At 50.8% G+C, this 19877-nt stretch overlaps 1 protein-coding gene across 5 annotated transcripts in view; it reads right to left on the bottom strand.

Annotated features, from left to right (window-relative positions):
- Positions 1–1098: 1098 nt before the first annotated feature.
- The window catches only part of MAMLD1 (mastermind like domain containing 1), a 122776-nt gene continuing 103997 nt past the window's right edge, over positions 1099–19877 (bottom strand). For 4 of the 5 annotated variants that reach the window (XM_081793155.1, XM_081793156.1, XM_081793154.1 and 1 more), the window contains 2 exons: positions 4353–4437; positions 1099–3359 (listed from right to left, as the gene is read on the bottom strand). In XM_081793155.1, coding sequence (XP_081649281.1) covers positions 2260–3359; positions 4353–4437 — 1185 coding nt within the window. In that variant the 3' untranslated portion in view covers positions 1099–2259. Of the gene's footprint in view, positions 3360–4352; positions 4438–10483; positions 10728–19877 lie in introns of all 5 variants that reach the window. The other variant, XM_081793158.1, reaches the window with a different exon arrangement.

Genomic DNA, 19877 nt, shown 5'->3' on the forward strand with positions numbered 1-19877 from the left:
GGGGCGTCCTGGCTAGCTTCCTCGCTGCCTCTGCGGAGGCGTGCTTTCGTGTGCACCCCCTGCCACCTCCTGGGAGAGGCACAGGTCCCAGCCCTCCGAGTAAGGTTCTCTTCCGAATGAGGCCCGACCGTAAGCCAAATTCCTATTAAGCTCTGTGGAAGCCACTTTTTTGCTGTGAGGGGGTGGCTCGAGCATGGAGTGACAGCAGTCCCTGCTGTTTCTGTGCAGTTTAAATCGGAAACAACCAGCCGCCAAGCCGCGTGCCACAAATGCCAGCGGGGAGGGGGTAGGAGGGGACCGGAGCGGGAGGGGGCCGGGGGGGGGTGGTGGTGGTGGTGGCGGGCTGGGCCGGCAGGTGCTGACCGCGAGGGCCGCTCCGGGCCTCCAGGGGGCGGGGCTCCGGAAGGGGTGGAGCTCGGCGGGGGGTGGGACCGCGGGGCAAAGCTGTGGCAGTAACTTCCCGTCCACAGCGGTCCCGACCCTGAAGCCAAGTTCTGCGCCCCGTCGCCCCCGCCCCCGCCCCCGGGCGCGCTGAGCTGCTCCCGCCCCACACTCCGGAGGAACAGTGTTGGATTTAGCCTAGGCTTTGGGGGAGGAGGTGGAGGGGAGGCGGGAAGGCCCTCCTCTCCCGGGTTGTCTTTGTGAAGTGACAGGACTTCTCTCCCGTGCAGCAGACTGCCTCAGCGCACCCCCCGACCCCAACTCGCCGCCCTACATGGGTGTCCCTTAAGTGGGAAGAATACAGATCTTTAATTGGGTCTGTCACCCTCTCAGGGGTGAGAGGATAGTGGTGCAGAGGGTCTACATTGGCAGTGGGAGTCTCCCCCTGCCCCTTGCCCCCTGCCCCCAGTGCACTTGGTTCAGTGGCCTCGGCTTCCTTCTCTGGAAAATGAAGGGCTACAGTGAAAAATAACGTGCTTCCGTGCTGTGATGCAGACTGATGGCAGAGGCAAACTTTTTACCCCTCGCCCCTCGGGGCAGGGCCTGCCCGGTGCACAAGGCATGTGTAGACTCTGAAAGAACCAAAGACACCAACAGGCTTAGCTGCCATGGCTTTGTAAGTACTGAATGCTCCCTTGAAAATTGAAAACATAGAGGCACTTTTCTCCTGGCTGTTTATTACAGAACAAAGAAAAAACGCACTGGCTTGAAACAGACGCCAGATTTCAAATGTAAAGGCGAAATAGGAGGTGGCAATTAAAATGTGATTACACAGAGTCTGGACACTGAGAAAAAGTTTACAGAACACGTGTGGGTTTTCTATAACAGACACTTAAATATACATGACAATAATTGCAGATAAAAACCATCAAAGACAAACCCCAAATCAACTATTAATGTTTACAGACTACCCCCCCCCCCCCCCCCCCCGCCCAACCACAGACCATACATGAAAACAAATACTGAAAGGCTTTAAACCAGGTACATCTGATCTCCACCCTGCAAGGTGCCACTGGAGAAGCGTGAACCTGGGGGTTTCTCTGTCTGAATGATAAACGGAGAACACTCTAGATCCTCAAGGTGGACAGCGCAGCCAGTGTTCAGCTCACAGGCTCTCTTTTCACCCCTCCCAAATCTACAGAACTCTTAGCCTCCTGGCAAATTTCCTCTTCGGGGCACTTGTAAAGCTTCTGCTGTAATATGCGCATCAGAAAAGAGCCAGGGGAGACCCAACAGGTTTGCGAAAGAGTTTAAGAGTTTAAGAATCACACAAGACGATATAATTTTTAGTGAAAATGGCAATAAATGGCCAAGGGGTTTCTACTTGGCATTTGTCAGTTTGTACAATGCCTCTTGGTCACATCCACACCTGCCATTACATCAAAACCATAAGCAACAACCACCTGGCTTCTAAGGTAGTGCTGGGGCTTAACAACCAGCTTAACAAGGTAGCGCTGGGGCAAAGAACACAGCCTGCATATTTGCAACAATGTATAGAAAACACAAACAATGCATAATAAACACAACTCTACTGAAACAAAAGCCGTCACTTTATTTACAAAGTCACAAAATGAAGTATAAATACTTCTGTCATTAACGTTTACGAAAACCATTTACAAAATTTTCAAATATGTACAGGTAGCTTGAAAAATCACCAGCTTTCCATTTTGTCACAGGTAGAGACAGGGATGAGCACAGGCTGATGCCACTCAAAGTGTGATGAGGAAACAACTGTGTGGCTGTGGGGGTGGCTGTGAATTTGCTATGGGTCCACGCCACTGCCTAAAGTGGTGGCAGCGCGGGGTTTTCCACGGGCACTTAAAGCCCCCCCGCGCTCTGGGCGGCAGCATCGTGGGCGGCGGCGTGCTCTTCCAAAATGTCGTCGATGAGCCTCAGGTCGCACACCCAGCCTTCCTCTGGGCTTGCGCTGGGGCCCTTCAACAGAGCTTCGATGAAATCCGCCTCACTACAGTCAGGCGGTGAGATCAGACCATTTAGTTGGGGCTGGGGCTGGGGCAGAAAGTCATAGGGTGGCAGCTCAGGGGGGTTGCCCATTCTGGGGAATGGACCTGGGGACTGGCTGGCAGCGACGGCAGAGGCGGCGGCGGCGGCGGCGGCGGCAGCCATGTAGCTTGGCGGCTCGATGCCCTGTATGGGACTCATGGGACCAAAGCTGGCCATTCCCTGCTGGAGGGATTTGGTGGCATTGAGCGCAGGCACGGGACCCTGCACCGGGCTCTGGCCGAGGCTCTGGTTGCCCAGCGGGCTGAAGCTGGGGTCAACCAGAGCCGCACTCACTTTATGGCCCGGCCTGCCTCCTGGGGTCACCTGATTGGGGGGCGCAATTGCCTGATGCGGTGGAAATGTCGGGGCTACCATGGGAACTCTTGCGGGCGCCTTGGTGAAGATGGAGTTGCTATCAAAATGCTGCTGGATGCTATTATCTACACGGCTCAAGGCCGGTTCCCTTGAGACCGCTGTGGTCACAGCTGCCGCCGCCGCCCATGCAGCATTGTTGAACACTGCGGGCATTCTTGGCACACAGGGCTGTCTGAGCTGGTGGGGGCTCGGGGGCTGGCTACTCAGGGGCCTGGGACAGAACCCAGGCAGGGGCACTCTTGAGGGAGTGGCCTTGGGAATCCGCAGACGACGACAGACAGAACCGAGGCTACTTAGGGGGTTCTGGCCCAGGCGCACGGGTACGGGAAACAGGGGGCCGGAGTTGAAAATTCCTTGCTGCTTGCCCGGAGTCGGTGAGATCACGCCCATGCCTTCATGGCTCTGGTGCCTGGTGGGTGGGATCATTCCTGGACTCAGATTGTTCTGAAGGAGCCCAGCTCTGGGTGGCATCATAGGCTGGTTGGATGGGGGGCTTGCGTCAGTCTGGTTACACTTGGACGTGACTTGTTCTTGGACGGCTACAGAAAGGGAGAAGTGGCGGTCAGTTCCACAGTCACCTTCAACTTGGGCTGCAGCTGCCGCTGGGGAGCTACTGGCCCGGCACTGATTTCTTGCTTTCTGCACTCAGCTCCTCAACTCTTCTCAACTCCCCTTCTTCCTCCACCCTCAGCTCTCCCCACGCACACACCGACATACGATCCCACTGGACTGAAAATGCCAGCTTCTCGGTCTGTCTTTTCAGGTAGATCGTAAGCTCCACAAGGCCAGGGTCCGGGTCTGGTTTTATACTCAGCACTCCGTACACAGGCGTGGCCCTTCACACGCCTTGACAGTGGTCCACCCCTTGCCTCTGGCCTTCCTGGAACTTGTCTGTCCTGTCACTGCAGCTGAAGTATGGCCTGACATGCTACTCCAGCTTGGGCAGGGAGGACATTCGGCTGGTGTCAGGCCCAAAGGAACAGGGGTTTTTGCTGGAGAATGGAGGCAGCGCTGGGCTAAAACCAGGTGAGGGCATTCTTGGCCCAGCCCAGTGTCGCTCCGCTGGCTGCTAAGTATTGTTTCACACCCATCTCCCCAGCTAGTGTGAAAGTTCCACGAAGTGGAGACCATGCCTGGCTTTTTTGTTAAGGACTGTATCCGCGGCCGATAAATGTTGAGCCCATTCAGAGCTGCCGAGGTAGGGAAGGGACCCCTGCTATGTGTGCAGGCTCTGGGAACCCCCGCCACAGACTCTTTGAGGAAGAGTGTCCTCAACCCCTGTCCCACTGCCCACACCTGAGGGATGGCTCAGGAATGACTAGAGTGGAAGGTCACTCCAGCAGTGGCTGGGGTGGTGGTGGTTGGGGGGCAGGGACAGCTGCATGCTAGTTAACTGAGTTGCAGACCTCCCCTTTCTCCCTCAGGAGTTTCAGAAACACTGACAGTAACAGCTTACTCTGGAGTGAATTGTTCCCCCTCCCCCGCCCCCCACTCCGCCTGCCCCTTTGGGAACAATGACCTTAACTGCTTACCTTGAAACTGACTCATCTGTTGGGCAATATATGCACTCTGCTGTTCAGGGGTCATTGCCATAAGACCTGATCTCTGCTTCTCTTGCTAAACAGAAGATGAAAAAGATGTGTTAGATAGCGGCTACCAAGAAACTCGGCCTTGGGATTGCTGCATGGGGGCCCAGGACTTGGCTTTGGTGTAGCAGAAAGCATGAGTGAACACATCAACACACACTTGCATGCATGCCCCACCCTCCCGCGCAAAACTCCACAGGTATAAACAAAAGTAGGATTCTGCACCTGGGTTAAAAAATCAACTGTGACAGCATAGGATGGGGGCGGGAGAGACAGAGCTTAACAGCAACAGCACACAGAAATCAGATTCAGGCATTTTGGATGTCCTTCTGCTCAGGATGGGCCAGCAGTGAGATGTGGTCACCAAAAGAGCAAATGTAACATTACGCTGCATTAATAGAAGCAGAGTATGTAGAAGGAGGGAGGTGACAGTCCTACACTCCTCTGCCTTGGCCAGACCATGTCTACAGTGCTGACAACAGTCTTGGCAGGCCAGCCTCAAGGAGACCTAGACGAACTGGCTATATTCTGAGGACACTAAGCGATAGGGGTAGGGCTCGGACCCGGAACCACGCAGACAAGGAATGGCTAAGCAAACCAGGGACGCCGTGGCTGGGGCAGAGCAGACTCTGGGCTATGTGGTGGTGGGTACCCCGCTTCTGCAGGGCTGTCACGGGGAAAGGGCTCAGGCTCCTTCTGGGTGGTCCTGGCATGAACGGCAGGATGATCACATGGTCAGATAAATGCATTGTCTGCCACCCAGAGTAGCCACTTACTGCCAACTTCCCGTCATTCTCCCGCCTGGCTGTAGGATGGGTAATTGGGACAAGCTTCCTGTGTCCCTCTCAGGGGACGGCTGGTGGGCTGGGACAGGAGCCGAGCTTCAGGGCCGCAGTCTCAGCACTGAGTCTCAGTGGCCCAAGGAGACAGCAGAGAACCGGATGAGGGGCCGGGGGCACGACTTACCCGGAGACCCTCAGCCATTTGGTTCCAGGTGGTGACTGGGACCCAGATCTCGCCCACTGCCCTCTCTCTCCCCTTCTCGGGAAGCCTGCTCCACAGTGTGCTGGCAACCAAGGCAGCTCCCACCCCTTAGCCCATGTTTTGAGCTGCAACCCCCTCCCCAGATGCCAGAGGACTTGACCTACAACATGGGCTGCCCAGTGGAGCCTGCTTTTCTGCACCCAGTGGGGCTGGCGCTTGGGAGAGTGCTGGGCTCCCAGCCTGGCGGCAGAGGACAGACACAAGGCACTGGGCAGACCATGCCAGAAGCGATTTCACCATCCTGCAGTTAGCCTGCTTCCTGTCTGGGCTCTTGTCCTCCTCCACCGGGGCAGCTGGATGTGGGCGGTGGGGCGCCGCTCCTGGGGCTGCCCATGGAGCTGCCCTCTTCCTGCTAGAGTATGGGGCACCCAGGGCCAGCCCACGCGTGCTCACTGTGCTGAGCCGCCCGCACCCTTCTTTCATATCATTGCACTTAGGGATCTGGCCCCCGAGTAGCATGGGGGTCACGTGGCTGCCCGAGGCAGGAAGCAGGGCATCGAAGCCAGGCTCTGCCTGCCACACTGGGGGCAGGCAGGCTTTCTGAAGGCAGGCCTTTCACCCTGGGCCGGCACTTTCACTTCTGCTCTTCCCTTCCATCCTTATACCAGCGGCCAAGATCTGGGCAGAAGATCCACAGCCCCCCGCTTACTAATGTGACATGTGAGGCTCAGAAAGGTTAAATGCCATGCCCAACGTGATATGGCTGGGAAGTGCCGTGTGTCTCAACAGCAGACCCGGTGCTCTGGCCTCTCCCGCCCATTGCTTCTGGGGACCGGCTGCTTCTGGGGTCCGGTTCCTGTGGCTGGCTGGGTCAACACCCACCCTAAATCCATTTCCACTGTTTGCCCCATTAGTTGCCTCAAAGAACGCAGTTGTACAAGGGGTGGGGGTGGGGGCCAGGGGGCAGGTGGAAGAATATAGAGCGCAACTGAAGAAAAAACCAGGAAAGGGCAGAAGAGTCCAAAGGGAAGGAGGTAGAGAGGAAAGACGCCCATGGGGCAAGGGGTGGAGAAACTGGTTGGTGTTGGCCAGATGAAAGAGAATGCTTCTTGAGCAGTCCGGCGTTACAGGGACCACAGGACAGTGCCCAGTGTTCATCCAAGGAAGCAGAAAATCCGGACCTTCCCGAGTTTAAGGGCAAATCTGGTCAGCGGCATGGCTACAAAAACTCTCAAGTTCACATAGCACGGTGACACCTGGCCTGTGGGGCTGGGCCTCTGGCATCCTGGGACACAGACATCAAGCAGGAGTCTCTTCAGTGGCCTGGGGCCTCCAGAGGCCAAGGCAGCCCTCTGCTCCTGGCCCGGTCCTGTTGGCCCTGGCAGAGGAGGCCTCCCTGGGAGGCTGCTTCCTTTGTTTTGCAGACGGAGGCCCCCATCCTTTGTTCTGAATCAATGTGCTCCAAAGATAAGCCCCAAGAAAACAGTTGTTGCCTTTTGACACTGACAATTGGAATCGTTGGAAAATGGAGAAAACAGGAAATGACAAATGTTTTCAGTGACCAGGAGGAAGTGATGGCTGAAAGTTGCTGCTTAGTGACAGACACTTGTGAATGATGGCCCAGGCAACCTGTGGCTTTTCATAAGCATGGTTCTGGAGAAGGTCATCAAATGACTCATTTTTCTAGTGCCTCAGTTGTGGTGGTATCCCATTGTGCCAGGTGACACTGACAGAGCAGTGTCAGGTGAGTGCTGTGTGAGCCTAGCTGTGCTTTCCTCATGGAGAGAGAGAGAGAGAGAGCAAAAGGCTGGCCTGAACCCCACCACTGTCCCCTGGCACAGCCCAGCCTCACACAGTGTCCCCCACCAGCAGGCCAGGCCAGACGCTGTGTCAACCTCACCCTTCAGCCACTGCAGGTGAGTGTGTCCTATAAGGCCCAGTGCAACCACCTGGATGCTTCCTCACCACTGCAGGGAAAGCGGTTGCCAGATTCAATCACTTAATCAGAGGGACTCTAAACTGGATGGGGGATGGGGGAGAGAAGGAAGAGCAAAGGACCAGCAGGACTCATGGACAAAAGCCTACAAAGGGTTTCTGGATTTCAGCCAGATTCAGACTGAGGTTACTGTCCCCAGGACCCTGCAGGAGGAGAGCATTCTGACTCAGAAGGGGATTCCAAAGGAATAGCTCCAGGGGGATGGCAGGGAATGGGCCCAAAGCCTGTTTTGTAGAGCACATTGAGGGTGAGAAGGAGTGGGGGAGAGGGAAAAGGGGAGATCTTTTTCTGCTTTTAGGTAACTAGGCCTCCTTTCCAAGCAAACCCGCCCCCTGAGTGTCCCCACAGGGAGCCAGCCTGCCCGGCTGCTGAAGGCACTCAGCTACCTTAAAGGTTCAAAGGTTAATGAGTTCTACTGTGTAGGTTTGTTTGTTTATTACTCCACTAGGAAAATCACCTTCTTTTGTAGTTTCTGGAAGCTAGATTTGGAAACAACTCACCCACCTTTTGACTTTTCTTTTGAAATGACAGGAAGACAGCTTTCTGCCTGGAAACTATAAAATCAAGATCAGAATTCTTGGGACTCTCACTCCCATGGGGGTGGGGTCCCCTGATACCCATGGGCTCTGGCTCATCATGGCCGATGGATGAAGGCAGTCAGATACTTCCATCGGGAGCCCTGTTTTGAGGGGATGTTGACTCTTTTCGGCTATAATCCTCCTCAGTGTCCTTCGAAACCACAGGGGCTTTTTCCTACAGTGAATGACAAATGAGGTTCATAGTTTCCTGGTCCCTCCTAACTCTCAGAACCCGTGACTCAGTTTCTCCAGAAGGCCTCTCCGTGGACCGCTAAGGCCAAGATCTGGGGAGCGGGGGATTGCCGAACACCTGTTCTTTTGAGTTGCCTTTGCTCAATGCCCTTCCTGGCCCAGAGTGCACCCAGTGACATGTGGGCCTCAGTGGCTCTGGAGCCCCCAGCATGAACATGCTCAAGGACTGGATGGGAACACAAGGTTTACTTAGCAGCTCGGTTAGTCCCTTTGTCAATCAGCGGACAAACACTTCTTGTGGGCTAGCGCTGGACTTCTCATTTTTCCGGAGCTTATAATGGAGGGGGAAACTGACAAGATACAAGTCAATCAGTCAAGGAAGATCACTTCAGATGGTGACACGTCTTCTAAAGAAGATAACCACAGAGTGAAGGGATCAAGAGTGGGTGGGCACGGCAGAAACCTTGGGTCAGGGCATGGGACCCTGAGGGTAAATCAGAGCCTGCCACACTATTCTCTAAGACAGGTGAAGCCTGGGGCAGCAGTGGTCTGCTAGGGTCTTTCTGTGCCCCTCCCGGCCCTTGGCATTCCTACGCCAGAGACCTCCCCCAATGGAGACGCTGCTGCTTTTGGGTCGGAACCCATCTGAGGCTGTCACTGGGGGCTTCACAAAATCAATGCCACCAAAAGCCAACAGCAGAGAGCTGTAGCTCAGGTTTTTCACTCTCCGGTTTTCTGTCTTTGCACTTGATCTCCAACTGCATGAACTCTATTCTGACTCCTCCTCCGTCTTGGTGGTTTCAGGGCTGCCTGGTCCCGGAAGGGCTTGGCCTCAATGCTGGGAACAATCCTGGGGCAGAGGAAACAAACGTCTTTGCAGCTCACCTTTCTTCTTCCCCTATGGTGCCTGCGTCCTCCGTCTCACACTGAGTCTGGCCTTCCTGAGTCATGGGCTGAGCTGGCAAGGCTCTGTCCCTCAAAGCCCCCCAGGAGGGTCCAACTTCCAGAGCTTCTTAGGAAAGATTTGGGGGCCAAGCGTCTGCCTGGTCCTCCACTGCTTGGTGGAAGGTGTTGCCTCGGGAAGAGACATAATAAGGTAGGGGCTAGGAATTTGAGGCAAGCTAGCTGGGATCCCCTTCAATGTTTGACTTCTGAGGGAAGGGAAAGGCAGGGAAGACTAGGGTGGAACAGTGACATCCTGAGTGGACCATATCCCCATCCATTTTTGCTAATTCTGTTTTCCTGGTGGCTTTGTGCTGGACGTGATTTCTCAGGTTTCAGCTGAAGAGCGAAGGGCTGAGGAACACGGTGACTCTTGAGAGCACACACAGAAAAGGGGCAAAGAGGCAGGAATCAATAGACCTTGAGCAAAAGGCACTGCTTGTTCTTCCCGGCTGGGGCTGGCAGGATAAGGAGAACAAGGCTGTACCTACCAAAGCAGAACTTCCATTAAAGGCCAGAATCCCGGCGCCCTTTCAGCTTGATGACCATCTTCTGATCACTATCACTTAGCAAATGCTCATTTCGCCAGTTTTTTTTTTTTCCTGCAGATAGGGCAGATGTCCTGTGCACACTGATATTTTATGTACCAGAACAACATTTCCACGACCCAAACGATACGCCCTGCAAAGGCCCGCTCTGGCTGGCATCCACCATCTTGCTCCCACCACCGCTAATGTGACTCTTCAAGCGGTTCCTTCTAGGCTGCAGAGGATGGTCCAAACTCACAGCCATTGTGGACAGGTTTGGCTTGGCTTCCTTCTGCCTGCTCTCCTCCGGCTGCCAGTCCTCCAGTGAGGTGATCCAACTTCCCACTTTTAGGGCGCACGAGTCTGGAGTGGGGTCAGAGAACACCGTGGGGTGCAGAGTCCACAGCAGATCACTGGCAGGAGAGGCAGTTCCTGGGTACCCGCTAGGCACAGAGCAGGCAGGTAATGGAGGGTATCCAGAGGTGCAGAAGCAGAGTCCCTGTCCCCCTTGGGCTCACAGTCTGGCCGCAGGGACAGACAGGCAAGGAAAGACCCAGGGTGCTGGAAGGCGTACCACAGGGAGGGAGTAATTGCAACCAGGGCAACCCCCACTCATTTCCCTGGAGGTGAGGCTCAGGCGCCTGGAGCACTCTGCTTGCTTGGGTGGTCTCTTTGCCAAAGATGGGCTGGGACACAGTAGAGAAAGCACTAGAAATCCCTCATAGGTGTACAAGAGCTTTATGGGCTGTCACCTCCTGTGTTCCTCCCAACAACCCTGTGAGGCAGGCGGGCAGGCTGAGCAGGGGACTGCGCCCCAGTTGACAGATGAGAAAGCGAGGCTCGGGGGAAGTGACTTACCTACAGCGTCGCAGCTAGGCAGTAGTGGAGCAGGCACCTGCCTCCAGGCCTTCGGATCCCAGCCGCCCCAGGGCGCTGCCTCTGAGGTGCTGTACGAGGAGGTGACTCGGGCCAGCTCATGAGCAAAGGAGCTGCCGGGCAGGAAGGACTCACTCCCCAGGGCCTGGCAGGATGGGGGCTGTCGCCCGAGGCTGACCTGGGGGGGCCTGGCTTCCCCAAGCTTGCAGGCTTTGTCTACATGAGTCTACAACAACCGATTGAACAATCCATCAGCTGTTTGGCCACAAAATGGTCCTGACTGATCTTGTCACTGCCATGACCGCCTGCCTAGCTGGGTCCTATGAGTGTGGTGCTTATACACACCACCTGGTCTGGGGCCACAAAACCAAACAGCTTTGCGCTCTTAATTGTCATGGGTCACAAACTCCTTTGAGAATCCATTAAAAGCTATGGTCTCTCTCCACAGAAAAAGCACTCCCAGTGGTGTTTCCCTTTCTCGGCCCACCAACATTTTACATATAATTTCAGGGGTTTTCTGGACACTTAATACCCATCCAAGGATCTCAGTTAAGGATCCCCTGCCTTGATCAGTCATTGTTTTGTTGGAAACGGGAGGAAAGCTAGGTCACATAAGCTGGTTCATCGGCAATGACCTTGACCAATCCCGATCCCTCCCATCCCTTTACCGCCCCCCACCCACCCAACAGAGCACACAGTTCTAAACTGGTTTGTAGGTTTGTGTGTGTAGAAATGCTGAGGAATCTGCAAAACCAAATGGTGAGTGCAAAACCAAACAGTTAAGTGTAAATCCCACAACAGCCAAGTCTTGAACTCTAGCCCTCATTGCACTTCACCTTACCAGGGCCCCGAGGTTTTGGGACTTGTGTGTGTGTGTGTGTGTGGGGGGGACCTTTCCTTTCTGTCATGTTTTAGATGACAGGGATTTCACCAGAACTGAACATATGACCCGATTCTTTCAGCTAACAGCGATTTAAAAACCTCACACTTGATAACTGTGTCAGAGAACATTTCAAGACTCAAATGAGCTGCTGATATAGCCCTGACATCCTGATGAACACACCGAGCGCTTGACACAGCCTCTTCACTCTCGTGCTGTAACACCTGGGCTGGGAGGCACGATCTGTGTCTCCTATTACCCCAGTAGAAAGGGAAAGCTTCATCCCCCAAACTAAGCTAACCAGCTGGAATCAATTCAATTCACTGCAATAAACACTTACTAAGCACCTACTGTGCACGGGTCTCTGCCATGGACAGTAGGCCAGTAGATATTTGGATGTATCGTTTGAAATAACACTAAACATCACCACCTGATTTTATTGAGCATTTGCTATGCACCAGGCACTGACCCAAGTGCTTTCAATATTCAGTCTCACTCGGTCCTTTAAGGAGCTGTCTCTGAGGCAGGAACTACTATTGTCCTTATTTCACAGATGAAGACGCTGAGGCCCAGAAAGGTTAACTAAGTTGCCCAAAGTCACACAGCTAGTTAGGAGCAGAGCAGGATGCAAACTCAGGTTCGCCTGGTTCCCAAGCCCACACGTAGTTTGCCGTGGTGTGTGTGTGTTCAGTCATTAGCTTACCAAACGCAAAATGTGTTTTGAAATGTAGAAACTATTCAAATGCAGCATTTAGAAAAGTTCAAAGTTTTACAAAGGCGGTCCAGACAAATTCTTAAGAACAAATTATAGACTTCAGGAGGGGACTGGGAAGACATTCTAACTACCTGGAGAGTTTCAGAGAGTACACCCGTCCCCCAGACAGATACAAAACCAAAACAAAACAAAACAAAACAAAACAAAACAAACAAACAAAAAAACAACACAAAATATCCTTAGCAAGTAAAGTCCATGCACTTGGGAAAGAAAAGCTCTTCACCATCTGATGGTGTACCCACCGCGCAGGGCCCAGTGCCCCTCCTCTTGGGGCGGTTCACTCGTACGGAGCTCAGCTCCCTGGCCATCTGTGGCTCCGGTTTTTCAAGCTTCAGTTTGTCCTTGGAGCAAGGTCATCCGGGACGTAAGCAGAGAGGTCGCTTTCTACAACTGACAATTCTTAGTGCCCGCACACCTAGCTCCTTGATAATTTTACACACTATTTTATAGCCACATTGGAGTTTTTACAACGCCCAAATGCAAATATTACTAGACTTCTGATTACTCACCCGCTCCATGACGACACAACTGAAAAGCAATGAATAGGGCTTATTTGTAGGGAACTGAAGCATTTTAAGCTTTTGCTCAGGAATCCCTGGTAGCTTCATGTGACTTGTAGGATATTAGTGATGGGTCAAGAAACAGGACCCCCCATCAGTGTTAACATACGCTTGCAGTGCCTCAGTAGTTTATCAGGCAGAAAAAACTGCAGATGGCACATGGAAATTACCAGCGGCAGAAGATGCCCCAAAAGTGTGGGCAGTTCTATTTCGGCAGCAATTGGGAGTGGGCCTGGAGCCATTCATTCGAGTGGAGCAGAATGGGAGCAGGCACTTGGTGGACCAATGCAATCCCCAGTTGAAAAACAAAACACATAAAATACATGAGATTCAATCTTGACTGTGACTGACTAGCTTTATAGCTGATGCTCATGTGTCTCCTCTGTTTTATTTGGTTTGGAAAGAAACCCTGCTTATCACATACCCTGTAAGCGTGAGGCCTAAGTTTCAAAGAAATGGTGGTTAGGGACATTTCAATTCCTTGAGGTTTCCAAACGTAAGGTAAAGCCATCGCTTTCTTTGGAATCACTGAAAATCTGAGAAAAGCTAGTCAATGAACAATTGGTGGGCACAGTCACTAGCTCTTAGACTGGCTGGTTCCACGTGACTCCAGATCTCAGAGAATTAGACCACAGGTGGATAGTGTCTGAGAGTAGTGCCCAATTTCACAGAACTCACAACCATTCAGTTCCCTGGATCCTGAGGTTTCCATGGTTGCAAGAGAGCCTGCTGGACTGAGGTTGGCCAAAGGTCCCTCCCCCTGAAAAATCCTCCAATGGCTCGCAGCTGCCTAGAGATGCAAGCGCATCCTGTTAAATGCTGCTCTTAGGGCTGTCCACAACCTTGGCCTCCTGTCGTCTTGGCAGTCAGGTTTCCTGTCCCATGGTGTCACGTACTCTATCCTCCAGTCATGGCAAAATCTCCTTTGAGCTCATCAGATCTCTCCAGACAGGCTGCCATGTGTGTTCAGCCCTCTGAGCTTGTGCCCTTTGATTCACCCAGCCTGGAATTCCTTTTCCCCAAGTTTTCACTCTGGGAATCCTACATGTCCTTTGAGATCCAGCCCCTCCACCCTGAGAATTCTGCCTCTCCTTCAGCCTAGCTCCTGTGGCTGAACACCTGTGGCTGACTGAACATCCTTGCTGGACCAGGTCTTAATTATCTCTGAATCCCTCTGGTGCCAAGGCAGTGCCTGTGCCTTTGCCAGGGGCTCAGAAAATACTCAAAGTCCAAATGACCTTGCTTTGTTATGAACTTGGCGTGATGTCCCGGGCGCTTGGGAGATGGTAATCTGGTGAGAACCGTGCTGGCCTCTTTTTGGGATGAACCTTACTGACAAACGGAGCCTTGACCCTCACTGAAGCACATCTACTCATCCTTTTTCAACATTGTCATGTTAATAAAACCCATCCAAAGAACAGAGAGGAATCATAACCGCACCATAAAAATAACATCAGCTAACATATTTACTGGGCACACACTGTGTGCTGGGCACTAAACTCTGCATACATGCAGTTGAGACTGTGGCTAGTTTACAAGACAAAGAAGTAGAGATACGTTTACCCAGGGCACACAGTGGCAAGGAAGGGTACAGACCCGGATCTGATTTACAGCGTGGCTAAAACCCAAGCAACTCCTGGGTCTGGAAGTACAGAGGATCCTTCTCTGCACATGAAGAGGAACAGTAAGGTATCCTCTTTCGTTTACAGTGGAGTAACTGCACCTTGTTGGCTATTCTGTGACATCATTGTAGTTCAAATGGGCTCTGGGACATGGAGTGAAGGTTATGACTAACCCCTGTAGACATTCAGCTACTTTGCAAGAAGCGGATGGGTGTTCTAACTCTATAAATTATTGGCTAGATTATATATTGGTCCAGTCTTCTCCACCATGGGGATTCAGAAGGAAGTATATGTGTACTCACAAGGTTATAGCTGTGTACTATAATTCCACCAGCTTCTGGGAGCTTGCGGATTTCTAGCCCCCATCATCCAAGAGTTCAGGCAATGAATCTTGAACTCCTTTCTTTTCTTTTCTCTGGCCTTTACTAACCATGTAACAGAAGTGAGCAGAGAAAGCCCAAGAGAAGGACCTGGAGGCTTGGCATAAATGCCAGAGACCCTCAGAGCCCAAGGTCCTTCAAGAGCTGGGCCGACTTCAGAAGCCAGCTCCAGTTGTTATCCAGATAGCGCAAAGAGGTCAAGGTGGAGCTGTGGAAGAAGCTGAATCTTTGGGCATATTGGTGAATGTCCCTATGTGTCAAACAGAAGTGACAGGAGACAATTTTGTAAATGTGAAGTAATGCATTAGGAAAACAGGAAAAATGTAATGTGAGTTAGACTTCTTGGTTTTCTGCTTGCCATTTTCCTACTTGGCCAAGTGCAGATGAGAGTTCAATATATCACAATCACGTGTCTGTTAATAATAACACAAGACAGCTATACAACTCAAGTCTGGGATTTCATAAGGAATAAAATCCCAGAAGCTCTATCAGCAGCATTGTCCCACAGAACTTTCTGAGATGATGTTGAATCATCCTCCCAGAAAGGAAAGAAGGCTCTATACCTGTGCTGCCCAATATAGTGGGCACTGGCCTCACGTGGCAAGTGAGCACTTGAAATGTGGCTACTGCAAATGGAAAACTGAATTCTTTATTTACTTTTAATGGATTAAATTTATTTAAAAAGCCACATGTGGTTGCTGCCTACAATACTGGAAAGCACAGCTTTTGGCAAGGTGGCCAAGAGTGCATGTAGGCTCTGGAGACAGAGGTTTGGGCTGGGGTCATGGACTTGCTGCTTCTTAGCTATGTCATTGTAAGGAAGTTACTAACTTTTCTGTGCCTCAAGTGGTAGGGATTGTGAAGATTCTTTGAATTAACACATATGCAGGGCCTGCCTGTAGCACGCACTGTCTGAAGACTAGTGAGTGGTAGTCTTCATTAACAGTAACACTTCTGCCATATACTGAGCACTGTTGCGATGCTCCATGTGGTGTCCCAAGAATTGTTCAGGGATTAGCCTGGAATCAGACATGCTACTTTAAGCATGGTTTGGCCAACACAGTTCAACAGGGCCATCACCTCTCCCATCTCTTGGTAACCCCTTCTGGGGGTGTCTTTCAATTAATTTTTGGGACAAACCTATGAGGAAGGTACTATGATGAACCCCCTGTAAATATGAGGAAACTGAGGCACAAAGAGGGTAAGCAACTTGCCCAAGGTCACTTGTTAGTAAGTGCCAGAGCCTGGACTAGAACCCAGATATTGTCTGACTTCAAAGCCCACCCTGAGTTTTGCTCAATCAAATGGCCCAGCTGAAACCTTTGCTATTATAACAAGCAGACCAGCAGCAAGAACATTCTGGAAGGCCCTGAGGGTTCCACAGCTGTGAAATGGCTGCTGGGTTGGCTACTGTGTGGCCCACATGTTCTTTTTGCAACAACTGTATCCCCAAATTAGGAGAACTCCGAGTTGGAGCATTTCTGTTATGATACATGTGGTACAGGGGATGAGAGGGAGCTAGGGCTCACTAAAGAGATTCTGCTAAGAACTCTAGGGTAGCACCAATCCCACCCACTGGGTGAAGCTTTCCCGTAAATTTGCATTTTGTTAAAGTGTCCTTGGAGCAGGGTATTCTGTATGCAAGAGCTGGAAGAGTTTGAGCTTTTCTGGATTTTTCCCCTTTATAAATGTATATATTTAACCTTAATTTTTCAAAGTTTAAATGTCTAAGGCTGACTAAAATTGATGAGGTCCAAAATCAAGTTCACTTAGTCAATCAAGTTCTCAGACTTGAAATTTAATCACAGGATTAAGTTCAACTGGTAAATTGCTACTTTGCTGAGAGAAGAAAAAAAAAGCCAAGAACACAAAAAAGGCAAAATCAATAATGTATACATCAATTAAGGAATGAAGGAATAAGTATCTTTTCTGCAGCATGAATTCCAATGAGTAGGCAAGTGGCCTGAGAAGCGCCTGGGCTAAAGACTGGCATACACCTCAGTATCCCCCATCGCGTGAGGCTCAGAGCAGGTCTGTGGTAGTCTTGATATTTAGGTGAGCTGTTTTCTGTGGGGCACTTCTGTAGTGTGGCCAGTGCTGCACCTGCTGTCATTAATGCTGGAAAATGAGATAGGAAAACTGGCTGGTCAAGGCTAGGTGGGCCACTGGGAATCATCCCAGGAGCAAGGTGAGGTCTAGACCCCTGCTATGGGGGACATCAAGGGTGGGGCAAAAGGGAGGCCATCAAGGCTCTCTGGAAGCTAGAGCCTCAGCAGCCAGGAGAGGCCTGTGGCACTAGCTGCTCTGACAGCTTCTGGAAGGTTCCTATTGTCTCATGACGGTGATGGTGATGGTAAACCCCTACAATGTACTGAAATTGCACAACATGCCAGGCACTGAATAAAATGCTATACAGTTTTTATCCCATTTAATCCCCATGGCAACCCTGAAAGATGGGTACCATTACCACCCTCATTTTAATAGGGACGAAAACAAGGTTCAGAGTAACAAAGTAACTTGCTCCAAGTCACACAGTAACTAAGTGGCAGAGCTGGAAGCCAAACCCAGGTCTGGCTTACTCCAAAATCCAGGCTCTTAATTACAAATACTAACCCTTATGCTTATGCATTCCCACATTCTTTCCTCACCAGTGTCTCCCTGCTAGGCGTAGTGAGCACTGCTGACAGGCCCCAGGGTGCCAAAGGAGCCATCCGACTAACCATCACATTCGGGCAACCGAGGAAGGGAGTGGCAGGATTTCCTTTGGAGACTTCCGGATTTAGACAGCAGATTTAATGCAAGCATCTAACTTCACTCCCTCCCAAAGCCCCACTATAAGTGCGGTAAGGGTTTTGTTTTGTTTTTTAAAGGCACAATCCCATGAGGGTAAGGAGAACAGGACAGAAGACAGCAGCACCATAGTTTCCCAAGCCAGTGAATGGCTAGACCAAGGTTAACGGACTACATAGCCCGAAGAAACTGAATCACAAGATGTCAGAGGGAAAGGCAGAAAAGCAGTTTGGTCTGGATGGCCTAATCTTCATTGGGCTCAGGGACAGGAGCTCCAGGTTTTCTCTGGAAGGAGGTGAAGGGGACAGAGGTGGCCAACGTAATGCAGTAGATCCTGGATCCCCTCCCTCACTCTATGTCTGTGGGTATCTGCCTCTCCTTGACCCTGGCAAAGGTCTGGCTTGACCATTTGCTTCTAAATTCCTGCTCTGCCTTCCAGATCCTGCTGCCTGGATCAGCTGAGGACACTCAACTTCACCCCACAGAGGTGTCCTGTGTTCACCTATGCCTAAATGCTGGAGGAACTGGAGGCAGGCTGTGGTGAGCTCAAAAGGAGACACAGAGCAGCCCAATCCCTTCTGCCATATTTTCTGTGTGTCCAGTATCATGCCCATAACTCTGCCAGGAGTCCTGATGGTTGTGGGCTCTATACGTGCCCCAGTCCACCATTGTCTTTGGCCACCAACTTCCCTAAAAGGGGAGCTGGGGGCAGACAGTGGCCAGGACTACCCAGCTTCTCTTCTTTCGGAAGCCTTCAGCTAACAGCAGCACTATGGTTCTTTGCTGCTTACGTATCTACTTCGTGCCCGCTGCTCAGTTCTCCAAAATGAAGGGACTACTTGTTTAACAGTTCATTAAGGAAACTATAGAAAAGCAAGAGAATGATTACATCAGAATCAAGAGAGTGGTCACCTCTGTGGGGAGGAGAGGCTAGGATCACAGAGGCACATTGGGGGTCTACTCAGGGGGTGGCAACATTCTATTTCTCAACCTAACTGGTGGTGACACAGGTTTTCACTTTGTACTTCTTCTTTAAATTGTACATATGGGCCTTGCACACTTTTCTGCACCTATATCTCACAATAAAAGTAAAAGCTATATACAAAGCTTGGTGTCAGTAATGTGACAAATATATTTCTGCATAGGAAAAAATGAAATGTTGTATTCCAACATGTTAACAGTGGTTATTCCTGGCTTATTTGTATATTATATATTTGTGTATTTTATTATCACATGGAGTTTGTGTTTTCTCTATACTTTCTTGCACTTTCCAAGTTTACTATGAAGAACACATATTACTCTTGTAATCAAGAGATCGTAAAATGTATTGGAAAATGACGAGGTCCCCATCTAAAATTGAAACCAATGAGGATCAACACAAAATAGATGGGAGGAGCCATCAGTGGAAATCTATGCAGACAATAAGTACCTAAAGAGATTGGAGAGAAAGAGAGAGAGAGAGAGAGAGAGAGAGAGAGAGAGAGAGAGATTGGTGACTGTCTAATCTACCTAGGAAGACCTCAAAGCTCATCAAGGGGCTTCAGGTGCATTCCTATATTTGACTCTTAGAAGTCAGGAGAGTTGTTATCTCTGGGAAATGGGAGGGGTACAGAAAAGGCTTCTAAGATATTTAACAATTTTTTAATGTTTATTCATTTTTGAGAGAGAGAGAGAGAGAGAGAGAGAGAGAGAGGCAGAGGCAGAGAGCCAGTGGGGGAAGAGCAGAGGGAAAGGGAGACACAGAATTGGAAGCAGTCTCCAGGTTCTGAGCTGTCAGCACAGAGCCTGATGCAGGGTTTGAACTCACAGACTGCGAGATTATGACCTGAGCCAAAGTCAGATGCTTAATGGACTGAGCCACCCGGGCGCCCCTAAGGTATTTTGATAATGTTTCATTTCTCAACCTGGTTGGTGGGTACATGGGTATTGGTCTTATTTTATATGCTTTATATACTCTTCTGTATGTATCATATGGATTCAAGAAAACCAGGATTAGAAAAATCCAGGAATCCTGTAAACAGAAAATATGGTGCTACGTCAAAGGAACAACTCAAGTTCATAAAAAAATCATCATTGTTTACAAGTTAAGAAAAGTTGCTTTGGAATTTTGACCTTATTTTATTTTCTGTTGTCAATCCCATCTCTCTGGAGATGCTCCAGTCAGACAGGTTTAGGGTGAGGTCAAGGCTGGAAAGACCTAGCACAGCACACTCTTCATGAAATTTAGGGTTGACCTGGTTTCGGCTCCCTGAACCCTGGCAAGAATGCCAATACTCCCGGAGCTCAGGATTCCTTCCCCAGATTTTGTCCACAAGGATGTATAGGTGAACTGCAAATGAACCAATGCTTTCCTGCTACCAATGCTTTCT

The sequence above is a fragment of the Panthera onca genome, chromosome X, assembly GCF_046562875.1.
Source record: "Panthera onca isolate mPanOnc1 chromosome X, mPanOnc1 haplotype 2, whole genome shotgun sequence".
In the NCBI taxonomy this organism is placed as follows: domain Eukaryota; kingdom Metazoa; phylum Chordata; class Mammalia; order Carnivora; family Felidae; genus Panthera; species Panthera onca.